This window comes from Bolinopsis microptera, chromosome 7 (genome assembly GCF_026151205.1).
Source record: "Bolinopsis microptera isolate Bmic1 chromosome 7, MBARI_Bmic_1.0, whole genome shotgun sequence".
Classification (NCBI taxonomy): domain Eukaryota; kingdom Metazoa; phylum Ctenophora; class Tentaculata; order Lobata; family Bolinopsidae; genus Bolinopsis; species Bolinopsis microptera.
Window position 1 is genome coordinate 17,626,817 of NC_087078.1, and position 22,890 is coordinate 17,649,706.

Genomic DNA, 22,890 nt, shown 5'->3' on the forward strand with positions numbered 1-22,890 from the left:
TAGCGCAGCGCGCGAAATTAGATTTAAATGGTAGTAAACAAAAAAGATCATCGACTGTGACAGAAATTCGGTAATTTAACACCATATTCATAACGCGCACCAATTCAACCTTACAGGCTTACCGGTATAATCTGCACAAACCGATGGTTAATTCCCAGCAACCGTTCTACAGGTTGGCCGATGTGGCTTGGGTCGAGGTTTATTTAGTCGATCGGGAATCCAAAATCCCGGGTTTCCTGAATATCAGTAATCAACCACCAATTCAGAAATTTTAGATTCCAATATTTTGTCCCGATTTTCAATTAAATTTCATAGAAGCAAAAATTTGATTGACTTGTCTGGATTAAAGACGATGCATTTGGCGATCAAATTTAAAGTTAAAGTTAGACTCTTGAACATTATACAAATGAAAAATGTTCACGAAACTATTGTATCGCACGAAATGGAACTTTAATAATATATGACTCATATTACGAGAACTTTTGCTTTCGGGATTCCCGGGAATAACTTGATATTCGGGAATCCCGAAATTTTCCCGGATTTGTGGGAATCCAGGAATTTCTTATGATTGGGATTGCCGAATCGGGATCGAATATTTTGATCGGTCGATTGACTACTAGTTTGTAGTTGAGATTAGCAGTTAGCACGTTCGCATAACGCAACCTGACTTTACAGTTTACATCCCACTGTTTAGCATTTGCATAAATAGCGGTGACCGACAACTAGGAACCTCTCATTCCGGCCTCCCACAGGTATCACATCACATGGCCCAATCAGTGACGTATCATTTGTGATGTGATCCATATTATAACCATCCTAACAGCCGGACAACCAAGAACCTGGGTAGGGTTCACATGACAGTTTAGTAAGTAGTTGTGTATTATAAAGGATTTTAAGAAGTGTTTGAGCTCTCGGCATGTGTTCACATAACGGACGTGAGCCAGGTCCAAAAGGGGCTGGTTCTCGTATCCAAGGATGTGAGCCGAGCATGCAATGGGAGTGATACGAGACATAAAATCACAAGTACGAGAGTTGATCAGCTGTTAATATACAACCGCACTTTTGGTATATATACTGAAACGTGAACATGAAGAGTATCGGTTTCAATCCAACAAGCCTGCTTTCTCCAAATTCATAGAAGGACAGAGAGGATCTCAACAGCTGGTGGACACGGACAGGTACATAAAGAAGGCTAAAGATACAGCCATCTACTCTGCTTGGCGATGCCGGAAGCACTCCAAACTCCACAACCACCCTGCTGACAACGCTGCTCCACAGAAGCGTGAAGTCCTCTCCTCACTGAAGCGGAAAGCTGCTGAACAGCCCAAGGCAGTAGAGCCAAGGCGTCCGGATCTGCACAGCACTCTGAAGCGAAGACCTCAGAAGAATTCCTCCTTCCTTCTACCTGCACCTCCACGAGACGGGACGAGCCCTTTGTTCTCTTCGACGGGAAGACAGATCGGAATGTACGAGTCGTTGCCTTCTCTACAGCCCGGAACCTTGCTACGCTGGCATGGTAACAACTGGACTGCAGACGGCACGTTTTACGTCGGTCGATATTATTAAAGTTCCAGAAGAAAGTAAAACTGGAAGATGGGCAACTTGCTGACTGCGACTGATTGAAATTTCCTATCGATAATATCCGGCCAAGTATCTTTGTAACCAGATTTTGAAGCCGGCCATACCTGATCATCAACGGTCCACCCGAACATATAATACTCAGAATTTTAGAAGTCAATGTAAGGATATCTGAGTTTAAGGAAGAAACTGTGAAATTATAATCTATACTGGCATCATTAATTGAGCGTACGAATCTTCATTTAAACCTTCACGCACACTTTATCGACCTTTAAATTCTTTTCATGAAGTAAAGTTCCTTGCTACAGCTATTAACCTCTGCATACATGATTTCCGTTTGATATTCCATCAAATTAGCTTCAAAATTTAAAATCTCTATTTCTCACCTAACATAAGGAAGGCTTGATCCTGCTCCTCAATTACTCTAGAGTCTCGCTCAACAGAAACAACAATTGTTGTGACAGTTTCCCATCCCCACCCGATTTCATCAGAACAAGTCAGCGTGACCTGGGCACATTTCAGGGTCAGAGCTGTCGGGCGCTTGCCAGTGGTACCGATATGGGATTGGGAGTAAATTGTAATTTGAATTAGCTGTGGTGTAAAGAAGAACAAGAAGAAGGTCTGTACATACATGATAAATTGCCATAATCACACAGAGTTTATCCCTATTTGCCAGATTTTCAGGTGACTGATCATTTCTCAGTTATATCTGAAATAATTAACAAACCTGTTCCTTTCTGATAGAAATAAGTACGCTCTCCTCCTGAAAAGTCAGAGACAATTCGTCAGATTCTGCTCCAGAGTTAACCTCAACATCCAGTCGTTCCTCGAGGCAGTGTATTCCTGCTGCTATCCTACCTGAAATGTTGTCAATTATAATAGCCTATCATGGTCTGGATAAAGAATAATGTTAGCTATGTGTATTTTCAACTGGTTATTTTCCAGGCACTTATCATATGAAAAATGGATTGGCCGTAAGTTAGAAATAATCAAGTCACCTGGCTATATAATATTGAATACCTGTTATTTTGTAAGAAGATGATCTATCGAGCACCAGTGCCAGGATACCGTCTCGATTGAATTTTATACTGTAGTTGTTACTGTTCTTCATATAAACTCTCAGTTTCTGAAATGTGTGGCAACTTTAATCTTCGGATTTAAGGTATTTCCAACACGAGAGCCCAGTTTCCATTGTCTCATCATGCCTGGTAGCAAAATCAAAAATTGCAGTGCGCAAATTTTATTACTGCACGCGAAGTTCGGTCATTCAAAACATCCAAGAAAATAATTCTAAAAATAATATTTGTTACCACGGTGGATGATATCATAACGTCGTTGATTTCCTTACTACAACCATTTTTATTAGTCTTCTTGCAGGACATGTAGGATCCCCCTATGAATTAAAAATTTTTAAAAAACTCAACTCTTTTCTGAATTCACGATCCCAACTCTCATCCAAAGCCTTAGTAAGTAAAATTTTCAGTTCAGAGTTGGTAGAATCAGTGGATGAACCGTAAAATTTTGTGAGAGAAATGTCTTAATAGTCTGCTTCTTTTTATTTTTGGCTTTCTACCAGTGTCTATACTGACTTCACCTTGTCCGTGATTGGTCCGTGAATTCATCAGTGATCAGCATAGATTTTAGAAATTGATGAACAAATTATTCCACAAAAAACTCTGAAGAAAACAATTCAAAAATTCCTCACCTGCATTCCAAGCCAGTATGTTTGGTTGAGGAGTACTGTAAATAGGATCGTTTTTATCCCTCTCAAATCCCACTGATCCTCTCAAGACAAATAACAACCAGAAGTAAAGATTTACCATTGTGCTAATAATATTAAATTGTATTATCATCACGGTCTAATAAGTCTGTTACAATGACAGAAGAAAATCTACTTAAACTTTTGAAAACTAAAAACAGAAGAATTTGCCGAAACCATCTTGAAGAATATAAATACGACAGTATGTCACAATCAATAAGGTGAGGATGAGACGACAGCTGGTGGTCATGTTTTATAATTGGAGCTTGTAACTGAAAGCTGGTTTCACTTAAAGATCCTGCCTTCCAGGCTGTGACAATTAAACGCTCCTTACTTCGCCAGATGGTGGGAGATTCGTGTCGGTTAACCATTTGAAATGTCCTCTACCATCTCTCGAGATATCATCTCCATGTGTTACTACAACCAGCCAACCTGATGCTTTAAAATGTGTTATTTAATGCTCACGTGACGTCTACCAGACCACGTGACTAATCAATGACAACTGTAACCATGGTAACTGCTCCACAGCACTACTACTGGGGGTTTGGTGTATACTAAATTATTATGAGTATAACAGATGTGCGGCAGACTTGCCTCAGGATTTCTTTCTCTTGGGGTTACCATGTCAACTTATTTTGATTGAATGGCCTGTTCATTCAGGAACAATGTTTCAAAAAACAGTTTATGTCACCAATCTGTGCCTCAGCAAGGTTGAAACAGTACCCTATAGCATCATTATCTTTTTAAATTGAGGCAATCTCAATTTGGCTAAATTGGGCCCGGATTTGGCAAAATTGGGCCTGGGCCCTGGAGTCTGGGCCGTGAAACCCTCGAAAGTCCGTTCACAAGACCTTTTTTATAATAGATTCTTGGACATTTCAATTTTGAATATTGATCCCTCCCTTGGTATTATGCCAAGAATCTTAGACAAATATGACGACGTTGACCATTGTAACTGTAGACATTTAACCGAGAATCCACCCGACCCAGTAATATATATTTACGTATAGCTTCATAACTTCCTATTTTACTAAGAGGTTTACATCAGCAATCTCCAAGGAAAGGTCACGTGAAACAACACGTGATAGACCACGTGGCCAACAGAGCTCCCCAAGAGACTGCTTTAATATCGTGATTGCTTCCAGATTGTGCAATCAGAGATTAAACTCTCTCCTAGCATAGTGAAAGTGAAAGTGAATGTTACTCTATGGCTTATGAGGGAGTCAGTATATAATCGTCCCTTAGTTGCAGCGCAACTTGAAGTAATATAGCTACAAGCTAAGCATAATCATTAATCAATATTCCTATCATGATCAAAGAATTTAAGATCAAAGAAGATGTGCCTAGCTGATAGATTGGTGTTCAGCTTCTCTTCACTCTTACTATTTTATAAAGCGAATATGACATTTAGGACAGCCCTCTCGCGCAATATGATCTCAACTAATTCTCGAGAAACTGCTCTAGAGAAATAAGTAGTGGTTTAATTCGTGATAACGAGAATATAGTGCTATATATAGCACTAGATTTTCTCGTTATCAACTATACCTTATCTGTCATGATTATCACGGACATTACTTGCACGCGAAAGACCAATTAGCGTGAATAATTATGTCCGTGTGTATCCCTACATATGCGTAGATATGTGTGTAGCCGATAACTATATTAGCTTATTAGTATACTAGGACAAATATAATCACTCCTCAGTCACATTCAAGAGTTCAGAAAAAGAGTAAAACACTTATTAAAAAATCACCAAAAATGTTCACAATTGTTTGGATATTTTTGGGCGATCATGAGCGTGAATGATTATGTCCGTGAAAAATTTGGTCTGTGAAAAAGTTGTCCGCGATAATTATGACCGATAAGGTAGTTGATGTGGTGATATTGAATCTCACTTACCATTTAATTGTGTGCTGTGGCTACGAGCTATGTGCTCTTTTGGAGGGCTTCGACGCGCCGCGCGAACTAGCATTCTTGCTTTCTTGCTTCGCATCGTCGATCGTTGCTCTGCTTCGCAAAGCAACGATCTCGATGGGTTGACATCGTCAATAAATGTGCTCTAAAGTACCGGTGGGGATCAGGCGACACATAACAGACACTAACTATCTTCTACCATCAATCACGTCCCATAAGCAATAAGCACAACTGTCACGTGTCAAAACATATAATATGCTTCACCTCCGGTCCCCACCAATATTTAGATCCGTTTCAAAAGTATTTCACAAGTCACAATTATCAATTACGGATTACCCTATATTTATTTCACTTGAACTAAGGGATTTTTCGAGGTTTTTTTTGCCACAATCCCCAAACTTTTGAGGCACGAAGTATTGATAGTGTTCATTACAGGTATTAGGATTCAATAATGGTTCACATTATACATACTACATAGCTTTTACAATTTCTCTAAAAGAAGCCTTCCGACGGCCGCACCTTAAGTTCGGGATCCGGGATATGGTTTGCTGTTTCTAGTCAAAATACAATCAAGCATGTATAATGCTCCTCCAAGTCTAAGTCTAAATTAGCTACTCGCGAAGGTGAAAGCGATCATAGCCGGCCGCTAAACACTGTAAATGCAATCCTTTCTCCTTGCAGCTGACATCACCACACCAACCATCACCATACCAACCATATACTCATATAATTATCCTGGCGAGCCTGCAGAGTCACGTGATGTGGATTGCTTGAGGTCACGTGATCCCAACTCTTACTGTCACGTGATCCCAACTCTTACTGTCACGACGTCTCAGCTGCCACCTGCTGTGATCAAAGTGAAAGTGGGTTATTTGTCACGTGTGCCCCCGTCAAAGTGAAACCAATTCTGTTGCCTTGCTCTCCCTTTCTCTCTCACTCTCCCTCTCTCGCTCGATGGTTTAGCGATACCATTAAATTTGATGGTTATATTGCTTCGCTTGCGTCGAAATTATTAGAAGTTACTTCGAGTAGCTGGAGTAAGTTTGGTGATTTCTGGGGCCTACACCGATGATTATTAAATCTTTATAGTTCGTAATTTACAAGTCCGCAATAGATTTTCTGTTACGCATAGGTTAGCCCAGTTTTATACTTGTGTGAGTGTGAACGACTAACTAATTAGTGTTTAATCTAAAATTCTTCAATATTGTTAAGAAAATGCCTGGCTGCTATGTTGACAGGATTCATTCTACAGAAATATAGTGCAGTGCCCCCCCCCCCCCCCCCCCCCCCCCCCCCCATGATCTAGAAACACACGTTTTTAGAGATTTTACCGGCATATCCTCTAAAATCATCTAATTTGTTCAATTTTAGGGAGGGGCGCCAAAAGGGGAGGGGTTGCACCAACAGCTTCAACAGGCAACGTTAAGCCACTGATATAGTGTATTATAGTATGAGATAATCGATCAATAAGTCAAAAATAGATTTGTAATACTGCATTGTCAAAAAAAGTAATGATAAACTATATATATTTATCATTATTTTTGAAGCAGCAATAAGCTATTTTTAGATTATGTGCTATATATATATAGCACATAATCTAAAAATAACTTATTGCTGCGTCAAAAAATAACACAGAAAGTAATGTATAACAAAAAGTATAATTTTGTTTAACTTACCGCTCTTTGACTTTGCGCCATTATCGCATATAAAGGAAACGTATATATGGCACAGTTGATTGTCATTGTGGTGGTGCAGTTTTTTCGATGATCAGATGAATATTGAATATTTGCCATCGCCATCCCATTCGATTTCATTCATACTCGCGGCTCGTTCAATTTGTCCAGAAGAACAGATGTCGATTTCAAATAACTTTTTTATTACTCCATACTCAAGTTATACTAATAATTACAATTCAAATTATGCTAATCCACTGTCCATTGATTTAAGGTCAAGTCATCAAGTCCCGAAATGAAGCTGATACTCTGCCTTGGAACTTTACTGCTATGTTTGAGTGTTGTGTTCTCGGATGGCGATGAAACAGGTGCCTCCGGTAAGACAATGATTTTTATATCTTTTATCGATATTGTTTGCTGGGTGGTATTGGGATAAATCAAATCATATTTCTTCCAAGCCCATTCAGGCCCTGTGATATACGCATATACAATATAATCCCCAAATCGTCGCGCTATTGCACCGACGAACTTTAACAATCTCTATCAGTTATTATATCCTCAGAAATTAAAATTATCTGTCAATAGTATTAGTGGAAGCTGATTGGTTTATTGCTGCCACGTGTCAAAACATATGCCTCCCCCCCCCCACCAGAATCCACATATATCAAAAAATTTGTGACGATTAACCATCGCAGATCGAATTAAATTTTCAGATGACGAACAAAATTCGAACTTAATCTTCGCCAACGTCTAGTTCACGAGTATTATTTTCGATGTCAAGTCAGCAAAATAAAATCCATCCGATATATAGAATCAACTTCCTGGACACTAACATATTTTAGTTTTCACTTAAATTATAACATATTCATATAGCTTTTATAAAAGTTTATGATAGCACCTTCTAACAGGAGGAGCGGGAGATGATGCTAGCAGCGGGGATGCCGATGGTTCTGATGCAAGTGGAGCTGCGGATACTGAGGCAGATGGAGCTGAGGACCCGGCTGGGGAAGGTGAGGGAGATGCTGGAGCTGCTGAGGGTGGAGCTGACAACGAGACAGATACTGGAGCTGGCGGTGATGAAGCCGGTGGATCAGGTTATTGTTACTTTTAATTCAGTTACTTCAAATGTTCAAGCATGATTGCAATTTGCACATTGAAATTGGAAAGTTTTACTTGATTAAACAAATTATTCTGTTAGTTTAGAGTGTTCGTTTGTATTGTTGTAAGAAAACCTCCCAACAATACTTACAACCTGGCTGGATGAGAGCCAGATATTCGGTATTCCTTACTTTTTCCTAAGCAGCATGAGCCGGGGAAGGGGGTACAATTTCTGACCCAAACTTGTTTTGTTTTGAAACCCCACGGTGGAGGTTGGCGTGTGCCGCAATTTATTGATCAATGGTTATTACATAAATGAAATTATAGAAGTCACACTAAAATATAATAATGTAAAATAAATATATTAAAATAAATGCCCTACTAAAAGTACTATATAACTAACGGTCTGCAAAACTGGTTGAAGTCGCAATTTGTAAACATGCTAATTACTATTTAATAATAATAGATAAAAAGTTTTGCGCGGCAGATGTAAATTCGGCATTGCATAATGGCAGTGAAATTAAAATGATATGTTGTTGATAAAAGATCATAGTCATTTGTCGCGAGTGATCTTTCTTTACGCGGTGTCGCTTACTAACTCGGTGCTGTAGTCTATTTGCGAGCGCCCTTCTCTTTGAGACTTTCTTAGCCCAGGTATACTATAAAGTAAGAAATTTGGCCAATTTTCATCGTCTCCTGAGCTTTGCAGCTTGAGGAGTTCGCGCTTAGCTGAATTTTTAAAGATTTCAATTGAAAAGGTAGAACTTGGAATAGTTATATCCTTACTTTGCTTTGTAATAGAGAGCATGGGTCCTTTGAAGAAAAGAGTATTTCTAAATGTTGGGCCGTTGTAAGTTGTGAACCAAGAAAGGTTATGTTCGTATGTGGAATTATAGGTGGGAATATCGTGAGGGAAAAGTTCTTTGATGGATTTAGGGAGAAGGCTTGGCATGTTCCTTACTTTGTGTAGTAGAATAAGAGCGTTTTTTACAATGACGCTATGGACTGTTAGGATATTATGCAATCTAAACGCACTTTTTGTGTGCTCCGGGGGATTGCCGTCTTTATATCTATAATTTACATATCCTGACATAACAGCTCTAATTCCCTGCTTTTGCTTGGTGAACAGAGATTCAATGTGACATTTTGAGGCAAATCCCCACACTAAAGAACAGAAATTTAGATGGGATTGGATAAGGCTTTGGAAAATGTTTAGGCGGGCTTTGATAGGTAGAAGGTGCTTTAGCTTATACATAACTCCGAGGTAGCGACCCATCTTTATTCTAACGGCCGTAATGTGTTTTTGCCAAGTGAGCTTTTCGTCTAGGATCACTCCTAAAAATCTTGCTTCAGTCTTACGTTCGATTACAGTGTTGTCAATGGACAAATTAAAGCCGCTGAAGTCGATTCTTTTTCTAGTGAAAATCATGTAACACGTCTTTTTTACATTTAAAGATAGCCCATTAACACCTACCCAATCTACAAGACGTGAAATTAGCTGATTAGCTTTTAATTGTATTTCTTCTAGGGTGGTTCCACTAATTAATATGTTTGCGTCGTCGGCATAAAGGATGAACTTTGCAAAATCACTAATTCCAGGTAGGTCGTTTATATAAATTACAAATAAGAGAGGTCCTAAAATGCTACCCTGAGGTACGCCGTAAACTATGGGCATGCTAGAAGAGCAAGTTCCGTTTAAAGTTACGTATTGAGATCGATTACAAAGGTAAGATCTAAACCATTCGTGCGCGACTCCCCTGATCCCATAATGGTCAAGCTTCTTAAGCAAGGTCTCATGATCAAGCACGTCAAAGGCTTTACTGTAATCGAGCAGGAGCAGTAGGGAAATTTGTTTTTTATTCAGAGAGTGTAGTATAGAATTTTGGGCATTGAGCAGTGCATGTTCGCACGATCTTCCTGGCCGAAATCCGTATTGATTTTCGAAAAGAGAATCGTTCTTATCTAAAAATTCTAAAACACGAGCATGCATAAGTTTCTCATAAATTTTCGAGAATGATCCCAAAAGAGAGATCGGCCTATAATTAGCTACTTCCAATTTTGAACCACCTTTGTGGATAGGAACGACTTTCGCAGTTTTTAGAGCATTTGGGAAGGTACCACTGGAGAACGAACAGTTAATGACATTAGCTAGTGCCCTGGTAAAGTTTTCGCAGCTGTTTGCAATTTTCAATGGCTCAATTTTACAATCGAGTGTGGACTTGTTCTTAAGCCCTGATATTATCTTTTGGACTTCACCGTGTGATGTAGGCTTAAGAAACATCGAGTTACTACACGAAGCCTTAAGAAAATGCTTGAAACCACCTGGGTCAAAGGTTCGACGGGCAGCGATTTGCCTCTTGATACTGGCTGCAATACCGGAGAAGTAGCCGTTAAATTTCTCAGCGACTGCCAGATCGGAGCTTATAATCGTGCCATCGTCGTCCTTCAGACGGGTGTGTCCGAACTTTTTTCTGTTACGGTTCAGGAGGCCATTGATAATTTTCCATTGACTTTTAGAGCAGTTTTGGTATTTGTCAAACATTTTTTTATAGTACTTTTCTTTGGCTAGATTCACATGTTTGTGACAAAACTTTTTCATTTTATCATACGCGTCGCAGTTTTTTTGTGATGGATTTATAGTTTTTTCAAAAAAAAGTAACTTCTTGCGGTTGCATGCCGCCTCAAGCCAGGGTAAGATCCAAGGCTTTGGGTCAGCTCTTTCGAATTTTCTTCTCGTACTGTTGCGCTTCAAACTAACAATTTAGCAATTTCAGATGCGATGAAGGTCATCACGAGTGGATACTTGCTTCTTATCCCTCTAGCTGGACGATACTTCGTATAGAAACACGGACTATACGGACAGCTGATCATGCTTTTTTAGACTCTCTCTCTCTCTCTCTCAAACTACAGAAAATATATATTTGTTTGTAATCGTTTTGATAAGAAAAAATTAGTTGAATCTAAGCTACAAGTGCCAAGCAGTCATAATTTTTGCTGCCGAAGGGCTGGAATGTGCACATATTCTAACATTTCGTAAGCAATGCTATGTTGTCGACACAGTCTTTCAAAATTAGGGCTGGCTATTGTGTGTGTGTGTGTCTTAATGGGTATTCCTTGAAAACTTTTTTTTTTTATTAATTCAATTTTGGCCTACTTGGGGTTATTTTCTAATGAGGCACTCTATGCTCGTTTGTTATTCCACTCCCTTGTCTGAGAATCCTCTAAGTTTCGATGGAGAATGGTTAGGACAGATCTTACGAGGACAGGAAGCTCACCAGCTACACCCTAAGTTATTTGCTAGAAATTACGATATTTTTATGGAAGGGAGACGGGGTAGACCATGTTAAACTTATTAGATGTTATTAAAAATAGACTTGACTATAAAATTCTTGATATTAGACTTAAGAATTTGACTGATTTCGAAGACCTTAGATTTTTGCTTTAGATAGGGAGGATGGAAGAAGTTAGAAGATGGTATGATGTTTTTTGGTTTTCTTTTTATGCGTTTTGGATATCTATAGGTGCCTAGTGCTCTTTTAAAGAGATATTTCCGACTTTGAAAAGATTTACTACTACTTACTATAGTTATAAGGCTTAACTGGTCACATGTGATATACTCACTCTACCACTTAAATCAAATTAAACACAGTGTCCTGCGGAAATATTATATAATGAATAATGAACTAGAACGAAATCCAACTATGAAACACAGCATACACGTGCAAAGTTTTTGTAAAGATTAAACCGGTTTTAGCTAAAATAAAATCATACTGCTAATAAACTGGCCGAAAATTAATTTGAAAATTATCCTTTGAACTAGTAACGAAACTTTACACATACTGTATTAGAACCTTATTTTATGAGTTGTAAATAAACCAATCATGATCCTATTTTAGGATTTCATTATTGCAGCCATTATAAATTAGATTTTTTGCATCAATTATCAATCAAATTGGTAACGGATGACTCGCTGTAACTTAATATAACGATTTTTTTCATATTCTCAATTGCAATAGCAAAGGTTACTTGTTTGATTAAATTAACATCGAATTGAATGCAGCTTTAATATTTATTGGTGACCATGTCTTAAATTCTCCAGATGAAAATTATATATTTTGAAAATCAATTATTTCTTCTTGAATATTACTTAAACAATGGCAAAAAATCAACAAACGATCATATTTTAATATGCCCATAAAAGAAACCATTTTCTGAGTAATCATGCACAGTTCATCTGAAAATTTCCGAGCACGAAGAGAGAAAAAAGTGTGGCCAAACTTTCACGACAGTATTGAACAAATATAGTTTCACGCAATATTGTTTTCTCATTTTTAGAATATAAATAATCCTTGGGAGGGTATAATACCGGCCAATCTAAATCAATCCCAGTAGATAAACCATGCTTGACAAATGATATATGTTAAGTGCAAGTGGTAAGGGTGTGCAGACTGGTTGGGAAGTTTATCATTAACTAAATGAACTTTGTTTTCAAATTTAATCAATGACATACATACTATTACAACAGGTTCTAAGAATCTGATATTTATTCAATCGGAGATTTAAACATTAATTACAAAGATTATTTGATTAAAGGTCGTCAGCTCCTTTAGTGGAACATGTAACATAACACTAAGCATATTGTGAGATTCCAGCTATAAATCCCTAGCTTAACTTGATTTATTCTACTCGAAATTACGCATTCTCAACTAGTTTGCAACATACTATCTGGAAACTAGTGATCGTTTAAGTAAAATGTTCCAATGCATTTTCATCGCTGCCACACAAAAGCCTTGGGCAAAGACTTATGATTAACCCTAAGGGCTTGTGTCGCGGTAAGGAACGGGAAGGGGGTCAATCATCGGTAAAAACGACGTATTATATAACTCTACATTCAAGTGAGCTTCCCTTCTCCAAAAGCTTGCGGTAACCATGTGCAGTACCGGGTGTCCGTTGTGGTAACCATTGTTGTGTGTCACTTCAAGATTAAAGCAAACTGATAAAATTTGTCCTGACTAAATCTTCAAGGTTTCACCATACAGCGAAACCAAGGGGTGAGATCTCACATATCCTTCATTTTTGAAAGTTCCCCCAGCTCTGAGGATCCATCTCTTTGTGTTGATTGGAAAGGTCCTCCAAGCATGTCTGAGGGTGAGCAATTTTGGGCTCCAAGGAGGATTCTTGTGAGGAGAAAATTCTTCGTTTTCCTGCTACCTCGAGAACGGTAACTTCTCTGAGAACTGAAATACATCAAAACACAAACTTCTCCACATCTTGGATACCATTGATCTCGGTTGGCAGAACTCTTCTCTCTGAACGGTTGATAGTGGATTTTTCTTTTCTAGCAACATGATGAATGTGTTGGGATTCTTTTTCCCTCAATCACTTTTGTTAGAAAACTATTGGGGGAAATAATGATTGCATTGTTCCTTGAGAGAATAAAATTTTCCTTCACTGTCAACCATATTTGCGGTCTCCTTTGAAATTTCGGTATATTCGACTACTGTCCCAGGTCCCATTACATTCACAAAATTTCACCAAACAGCGTCAGGGGGATGCTTTGCTCACTACTTTTGCTCCACAGTCCGATTGTCGATCAAGGCAGCATCAATGAAAAGTGGATCAGGGACTTTGTTTAAAATGGTTATCAATACACACTAACATGTTCCTCCTGACACCCTTTTTGGAGCAGTCCTGCTGCACCCCAGTCATTTCCCATGGACCAATACAGATCACCAGTACCACCTGGTGCTCGAGCGATCGAAAACTTGCTGTCCATTATCACTTTTCCATCAAGAATAAAAACAAGGATCATTTCTTTTTCAAGAAGAGATATGTTCTTCAGACAAACCAAACCAATCCATTAGTTTGAAGTAGTCAAACATGGCTTTCTTGTATGTTTCACTGGCATTATGTACCATCTAATATCTTTTGGGAGATCCCGTTACATTTCACTGCCAATTGGTCTTGCTTACGTACTCGCTCAGCCTGTAATTGATAAACCACTTGCCACTTTTGCAATCCAACATTGTACATTCCCTTTGAGGATTAAGGGACACCAGACGTGTACCCGGACCACCAGCCATTAGAAGCATAGCAAACTTTCCCTGCACTTATCGCTTTCAGCCCGCGTTAGTCCACTTTCATTGATCTTATTTAATGAATCACTTTCACATGCCTCAGGGGGTAGTGCGTGAGATAATCCTCTTTTCCAGTGCAGAGAGTTCATTTGCATACATCTTTTAAAAGATCTTCAGTTGTTGGTAATATCAATCGACCTGTATATCCGAATAAAGATCATCTTTTGAGCTGATGATAGGTCCTTCCCAGTGAGCTAAAAGATGTTCCTGGCCAATGGTGCAGCCAAGGAGACTTCAAGATTGCTATGTCTTCTCAGATAAGTCATCCTTGGAAGGAAATCTGAAAATGATAATTTAAGAATATAGATTTTACTTGGTCTTGCTACCAACAATGAAAAGCTGGCATATGGAAATAAGCTAATCAAATATCCATTTTCATTTCAACTTGTATTTAATAGTATCGTGCATATCTATGACTAGCAATTCCCTGCGCAGACTGCAATTCTTATTTACTGATACTGGTGTACTGCCAGAATATAGAATAAATCAAATCATATATTTAACCCGTGACAAAAGACTAATCAGTAAGAGAGGGAACTTCATGGATAGTTTCCTTAAAGTACTTAGAGGGCATTTTTTAGAGGGCAGTGGGCGTAACGTACCTGTTGGCGCCCCTGCCAAAATGCGCCCTCCCCCCCCCCCCCCCTGTGGCGGCCCCCTCCCCCTTTTGGCGCCCCTCCCTAACATAAAGAACAAATGTAGGTCAGTTTAGAGGATAAGGCTGGTAAAATCTCTAAAATGTGTTGTGTCCCAGAGCAAAACAACACAGTTTTGCTAGACCTCAGTTAAGTTTTTTTCAAATTGTCCCACATCAAACGAACGATGTTGCCCCTTAGGATGGCGCCCCCCCCCCCCCCCCCCCTCCCCACACAAGCGGGTCACCATCGGGGCCCTTCTTACGCCACTGGGCGGAGGCTTAGCAACCTAAAACGAATATTTTTTTCTAAAGCAGAATTTTTAAAATACGTTTGCAACTTTCAGAAGGAGAAACTTGGACCTCTGTCTAGATATTAATAAATCATCTTGATCTTTAGAGTATACTTAAACAGGCTACCTGCAGCATGAACTGCACAACGATAGGCAGGCTGTCAACTTGCAGCTAAATGAATATATTACAGTATTGATGGAGCACCCATGCCCTATGTCTAAATGAACAGGAATTAATTGTCCATTGAAAGGAATAAGGATTCCATATCAAGAGCTACTTGAACACTATGTTTTAATCATGATTGATTTTTATTGCTAACTTTGCACTTATGGCTAAACTAAATTGGTAGTGGCCCAAGATCCTCCGGAGCCTGGTACCGTGGGCCCTGCCGTAGCCAGGAGTGGACTTTGTTACAGCGCGACGGGAAAAAATTCTGATCTTCTCTTCTCAAGTATTTATAGCACATTTTTTATCTTAAACATATTGCCATCTTAAATCATGGATCACTTCACTTTCGCACTATTAGGTGATTCCGCTAAATTTTGTAACCAAAAGAGCTAAAAATCCCGGTCCCATCAAATTTGACTGATCCCGGCCAGTTCAATTGACAAAAAATCCTGTCCCGGTCATCCTGGTCAAAATTTATTATCCCGGTCTTGTTGCCATATGGAACTGCAGCCGATTAAAACTGGAACCAGCTGAGGAGGCGGCTATTGAGGGCGTCCAGGCGTCGTGGAACGCCTTAAAAGTATATCTGGTGCTGGTGGCTTAAAATAGAAATAGTAATTAGTAATAGTTTTTGGAAATAACAATCGCAATATAAAGGTCTTCATTCACTATACATGACGTTTTTATGTAAGCGCACGCATGATCTTGCGTGGAAATGTTGTGTTTTGTAGGGAGTCCAATCTACCTCTGGACTACTCCTAGGCCGCTCAGTTTTTAACACATAGTTATTGTAAACTTACAAAGCACATCGTGCGCATCCCACTACAGGTACTCAATTATGTTTTGCCTCGATTTGGGGGTCCAGGACCCTTTGCAATTGACTGCTATATGATACTACCGGCTGAGATCGTACGACTGGTGGTGTCCCGGTTTCACCCATGTTATAAGTTTTTGTTTTTTGTTTGCTGACGCCTGTAGATGGTTACACATTACTTTTACAAGGCCCTGTGTGTAATGTAATCGGTAGTTTGGAGGTATCGCTTTGTAGCGCGATTGCTTACGTGCGCGCCGCGCTACTTAAATATGGCATCTCACAGCGACGACAGAGGATGCGAGATGCGCTCTGTGCCGCGCCGAGCTGCCATGAATTGACATCGTCAATTAAGGATCAGCTTGACCGCTCCAAGCCCCCCTCCCCCCAGTCCAGCGATTGGACCCCCAACTAAACTGCCAGCCCCAGCGCCCACAGCCGCCTTCTGGAACCAGACAATCAAGGTTGGCTAGTACGGAATACAAAGAGTATTTGTTTAATTGCATCCTTTACTTTTAATCACCCTTTAAAGCCTTTTAAATGACAAACAGTATTTTAAAAACTCAGCAAATATTTGTTTGCACTTTGTGAATTTAAAGTAGGGACTGTGTACAATAAATAGATATTTCAAAACAAATATACACCCATTAAAGTGGAATTTAAGAAACATAAATTTAAAAATGCTATAACAATTAAGGTGGGGGGGGGGGGGTGGGGGGGGTGGGGGTGGAGGAAACAAACTAAATACTAGAAGACATTGATCCTTTAATAATTAAACCCACATTTTTACATACACGGAAAAGAAATTTTCAACTTGATCTGGCAGTTATTTTTATTTCATGAAATGGTGAATTGTCTCACTGCTATTTTTAATGGTTTAGTTAATTATACTTGTATAATTGACTTGAGCTTGATTACTGTTTAAGTTCGAGTTGTTTTTTATAAATTATATCAAAGAGTTAAATAAAGTTATTGTCCATTGTTAATAACTAGCCTATCGCGCACTATCTTCGTAGCACTCGAAAAGAAAAGCTGAGCGCGCTACTTCGAAAAAATTTAAACAGTAACTGACAGGTCCGTCATATCACAAATAAAGCAATTTTTATATAAGGGGTTTCGTAAAGCATCGGCGGTTGCGATTTGGCTATTCATTTCGCCGCAGCGGCAAATGTGTTTGTATGCATGAAGATGAGCAATGTAGAGCCTGGGCACTGGGAAATTGTAGCGGCGTTGCGTTTCTGGTGCCGCGCCGCGCACTTTAATAAAAGGCATCTCACGAGCGACACTGGCTTGATCGGCGAGATACGCTACTGTGCCCGCGCCGAGCTGCCATGAATTGACATCGTCACTTAAGGTACGAAAGTGTATAATTGATCTATATAGTTAGAGACGTTACCTGGGGACCCCAGGCTATTATTCATAAACAGTTTAAAGGATTTGGCGAATGAACAGGCCTACCGCGCGGCCCATAATGAGGAAGTCGTCACTTCGCGCGCCGCGCGTAATTGTCTGCTTGCCGTAGCTGACAAGATTGTTGCTATGCACATTTGTTCTTTGGATGGGTGGTATTGGGTAATTAATTATTTTACTCACAGCGAATCGCGGGGACACCGAATTGCTGAAAAATTAAAAACTTTAGATGAACTCACTGACTACCGACGTATTAATATTAAAATAACAATTGCATAATATTATTCGTGGAAAGCTGAGTGTGCGAGGTTTGAATTGGATCACGTCCGGACCCCCACGTTCGTGTTCACTTATATACGAATACAAGGACAAAGTTTAGTAGGAGGCTACATTGTTAGAATTAATTATTTAGGGACTCCAGGCAGAGTATGTTCATAATCATTTCCTGGGGACTCCAGTCTATTAGGTGCATAAACATTTCCTGGACCACCAGTCATTATGTTCATAATACATCCTGGGGACTCCAGCTTAATATGTTCACATACATTACCTGGGGACTCCAGGCTATGTTAAGTAATAAGTAAGTAAGTATGTAAGTAAGTAAAGTAAAGTATTATGAACATAACATCATCACAAGTGTCTACAAAATATCATTGCACTAACTAGAAAAATAATTAAATAATATATTTTTTCCTTCAACATTAATAATTTATCATGTTCAATTTTGTTTTTTTAATTTATTTTAAAAATCTAATACTTGATATATAAATATTTCATTTCATTAATACTGGAATAAAGATTTATAAAACGCTTCTTTGCCACAAAAGGATGAAACCAAAGATATTCATTATGTCTCTCCTTATTGCTTAAATAACTGGGTCCTTCAATTTTCCCTAAAACTTCATTCGAAACATTCCAAAAATAAAAATCATTTACACTGTTTTTAGAAATCATTTCTTTCTTAAATCCTTCCAATCTAACTTTAAAGCTTAAAACTGTCGAGCAGTTCTTGACATTTGAAGGGAGTTTGTTCCAATAAGGAATGACTCGCTCCAGAAGAAAAGAGAGATTGACTTTAGTTACACTCTTACTACATCTATTGGTTGAAACAAGATTAAGACCAGATCTGCTCATTCTGAACAAAGCCGATCTATATTTAGTCAAACCACTAGTTACTTTAAAAGCTTCAATAAGGTCCCCACGTATTCCCCGCTCTGCCAGCGTTGTCAAATTGAGGATATCCAGTCTACGGCTGTCAACACAGCAAGTCTCCTTATGAAACGCTTGGCCTCAGGTGCCATTCCTCCTGTAGTGGTAAATAAAAGGGGGACGAATGACCCTTTCTCCAATTGTAGCACTCAGTTCATGAACTAGTTCTTTTTCTCATTCTCGTGCAGCGTGTATAGCTGTGGCATGGTCTTTCCTTGATATGTAGGAAGAAAGTCCTCTCAAATGTGCTCCACACTCCTCTTGCTGATATATCGAGCCTAGCCTTATCACCATTGTTGCCCTTTTGTTGGAAGTTGGCTGATTCTATAGGTGTTTACATGGGCTCATTCCTCATATCCTTGGTCACCAGCCTAAGGGTATTCTGCAACTGAGTCTCACGTTGTTATGATGGTACTTCACATACCCCCCTCTCTTACAGTTGAGGATATGATTGTGATCATTCTTGGCTCCACAATCACAGAATATTGGGGTGTTAGGGATATCCAAACCATACCGGAGATGAATAGCATCTCGGAAGTCTTGCTTGCGGTAAGCATACCCTAGCTGTTGAATGGGGAGACATGTTGGCCAAGCTCCTGACCCATACTCTTGTACCAGCTGCAGTGACTCCCTGGTAGTCTCATCCACTTCACTAATTATCTCAGCGAGCTCCTTCCTCAAGCGTAATTCTTTAACTAACTTGAGGCTATCTACTCTGCCCTTGATCTTAATTTAATCCAACTTTATCAGGGATGTCTCCTGGCAATTATAGATGAGGTCAATCAGACATGGCCGAGGAGACTCATTTTTGGAATAACTTGATACCTGCCACCATGGACTATGAATGTTTCTAGACACTATCCTTTTGATATTGAGATATTGGTATCTCAGATCACGTGTACATCGTTCCTTTTCTATGACACAGTAATTTATTGACACTCACAGCTATAATTTTAATCATTGAATCAGTATTTTTATCTGTGCTCTGCGTAATGCATCACATGAATCAGTTTTTAATCTATTAACTTATTACACATTTGTGCTCGGCTTAAGCATCACTTGACTATTTAAAAAAATTGTTTGTTCAGGCCATGACCTTATAGTCAGCCAATTGGCCATTGCTAAAATTGAATGTATTTTATTCAATATTTTATCTTTTTGGAATACTGTTTGGTACTGCTCGGCCATGGCCGAGGAGGTTTATTTTCTCGTAATATTGTTTGGTACTGCTCGGCCATTGCCGAGGAGACTCATTTTCGGAATTGCTGTTAAAAAAAAATTAAAAATGACACTCCTCGGCCACCATACCTATGTTATTTTGAGTGACGTCTGGTATTCCTTCTCCACGATCTCTACTGGATTAACAATAATACCAAGCCCCCTAAATCTAATACAGGTAGCGCATTCTCCTGTGCAGGTCGGACACGTTCCTACCAATAATTGCCGGAATGAACTTTAACTTTTCTCTTATTACACTTCTTTAATGGGACGAAGAGGTCTTTAGTATCTTGGATGGTACACATCACAAAGGTCCACCTATGACAGAGGGCTTTGACATAACTTGATAGGGCTAGCTGAGGCTCATCAAGGGTAAGTTCTGACTTACTGGGTTAACGGGTGATACTCGTAAAATATTTGTTTCAAATATTACTGTCGACGAGTCCAAATCGGCGCACGTCTTGGTAGGTTACAAACTTACAATTACTGGGCGGCGCTCAGCCTGTCATTACGTTACTGGGCCGCGCTCAGCCTGTCATTCCGCCAAATCTTTTATGTTTATGAACATAATAGCCTGGGTCCCCAGGTAAGTCATTACGCCAAATCTCTATTAACATAAATCTCTATTAACATAAATATAATATTCGATCCTGGGGTCCCCAGGTAATTTGTAACAACTCTTTTACATTTTTCACCCATTTCTCTACTTTTATTTATTTTTTACTTTTATTTCTTTTTTACATTTGTCCATTGTCAATAATAATACAATATTGAATATACACTTAGTGAAATTACAACAATGGGGGTCACGACGTGATACAATAACATGCTTATACGTTTTTGTTTTATGAGTAAGCTGTGGGATTATTAAATAAGCTATACTAATGATAGGTGGTATGACACGGTGACGCGTGACACAAGCATCAGCGAAAACTGGTGTGACGAAGCAGATGTTAAAGCAGAAAGAGACAGTTATGAGTTCAAAGTTTTCTTCTACTTCCTTACTGAGCCTAGCATCACTGAATGCAAAAGGGCTCTCTAAGACGGAGAAACAGGAAGAACTCGGAACGGATTGTTTTGAATATAGTGTTGATATCTTGTGCGTTCAAGAGACAAAAGTCAAAAATCATTCCACTAGATATCTCAGAAACAATTACAAATTGATCATGATGGAGCAAAATCAAGGACGACATGGTGGACTAGGTTTCATCATAAGTCCTAGATTACTACCTTATGTCACAGACTATCAGTATACCTCAGACCGGGTTTCCTATCTTAATGTCGTCATTCCTTCTAATCTCTCATCCCATCCTAAAAATATCAGAATTGTTAACGGTTATGGCCTGACTAATCCTAAAGCAGAAGGAAACCCTGCCCTTCTTAGAAAGTTCTACAGAGAACTCACCCATGCTATTTCAGTTCCTGCATCTCATGAATTGTTTGTTTGTGGTGATCTCAACAGTAAGTTGGGAACCTTATCTCCTTTGGACTATCAGTATGGTGTAACAGAGTATATGGGCAAGTTTGGAATGGGTACAAGGAATTTCAACGGTGAACATTTATTAAACTTCATGTGCTTAAACAAACTGTTTGCTACCAATACCTATTTTGATCATCCTTGTAGACATCGAACTACTTTCTCTATGTGTATTTCTGCCAAAGGTCGCCCTAAAGGTAGCAAACTTACTCGTCCAGTCTTTGCCCAATTAGATTATATTCTGTGCAGAACACGCAGCAGATTCATGTTCCAAGATTGTAGAGCATATGGCGGTCTTGCTACTAACTCAGACCACAGACTCGTTGCTTGTAAGATCAAACTAGCCCCCTACTACAAAATCTTTCCTACAAAAAAGATAAGTTCAGTAGTTAAGAGATATAACAACTCCCTGCTCACCACTGACCTTCCCACCAAAGTCAAATACCAACTTTCAGTCGAACAGAAAGTCAACAACTCTCAGGTAACATCAAACCCTAATGATGATCTCACTAACCTGATGGATGTCCTTAAGACAACTGCTGATGAAGTAATCGGGACACTACCACGCTCCAGAAACCGTAACTTCAGTAGTGACTCAACTGTTGAAGCCCTTGTAAAAGAGAGACAAACCCTGCAAGCTGCACTTAACTGTAACAACCAAGTTGCTGACAGAACTCAAGTCCGTACAAGGATCAACAGGTTACAGAAAGACATCCGTAAGCATCTCAAGAACCTTGCTGACACACGTGCCGATGACATCGCTCGAACCATCATGTCAACAGATGACACAAGGCAGATGTTTGAAGCTGTGCGTACTCTAGCTGACACTAAGCCCAAATCTACTATCAGTGTCCACAATGAAGAAGGTAACTTTGTTGCCACAGATGCTGGTAAAGCTCAAGTGATCAGAGACTACTAAGAAAAGCAGTTCACGTGTGAGGATGAACCACTTCAAGCATTTATAGGGGATGGACATACCCATCACATGTGATGAAGTAAAGAAAGCCGCCCAATCTCTCAAGAACAACAAAGCCACTGGTCCAGATAAAGTCTACAACGAGTGGTTGAAAAATGCTGGTACAAAATTCTGGTCAAAATATGCCGAGATCATCAATAGCGCATTGGAGACCAATTCATTTCCTGATGTTATAGGTGAAGCCATCATCACCCCCTTACCGAAACCTCGCAAACCAGCTGGTCCTGTCACTAGTCTACGACCTCTATGTCTATCAAATGGTGCTCGTAAGATATTATCCATGATTGTACTGAAGAGAATTGAAGACAAAGTTGATGCTTTCACTGGTAGCACGCAGGCGGGGTACAAACATGGTAGAAGTTGTGGTGATCTAGTGTGGGCTGAGCGGATGTTGATATCGGTTGTCACGCGTAAACACTTCCAGTATCACAAGATGGGCATAGATATGTCTCGAGCATTTGACACAATCAAACGCCAGACTATACTTGACCTCCTTGTCAAAGCTGGATGCACAGACGACGACCTCAGGCTAGT

The 22,890-nt window shown here is 39.4% G+C and overlaps 2 protein-coding genes across 2 annotated transcripts; both read left to right on the forward strand.

Moving 5' to 3' along the window:
• Positions 1-7,197: 7,197 nt before the first annotated feature.
• LOC134818164 (uncharacterized) lies at positions 7,198-11,141 on the forward strand. Its single transcript, XM_063827599.1, has 3 exons — positions 7,198-7,301; positions 7,833-8,018; positions 10,797-11,141. The coding sequence occupies exons 1-3, from the start codon at positions 7,220-7,222 to the stop codon at positions 10,862-10,864; spliced, it is 336 nt and encodes a 111-aa protein (XP_063683669.1). The 5' UTR covers positions 7,198-7,219; the 3' UTR covers positions 10,865-11,141.
• A 9,928-nt stretch (positions 11,142-21,069) lies between these two features.
• Positions 21,070-22,299, forward strand: LOC134818762 (uncharacterized). The gene has a single exon (XM_063828407.1). The coding sequence runs from the start codon at positions 21,070-21,072 to the stop codon at positions 22,297-22,299; it is 1,230 nt and encodes a 409-aa protein (XP_063684477.1).
• The last annotated feature ends 591 nt before the right edge of the window (positions 22,300-22,890 follow it).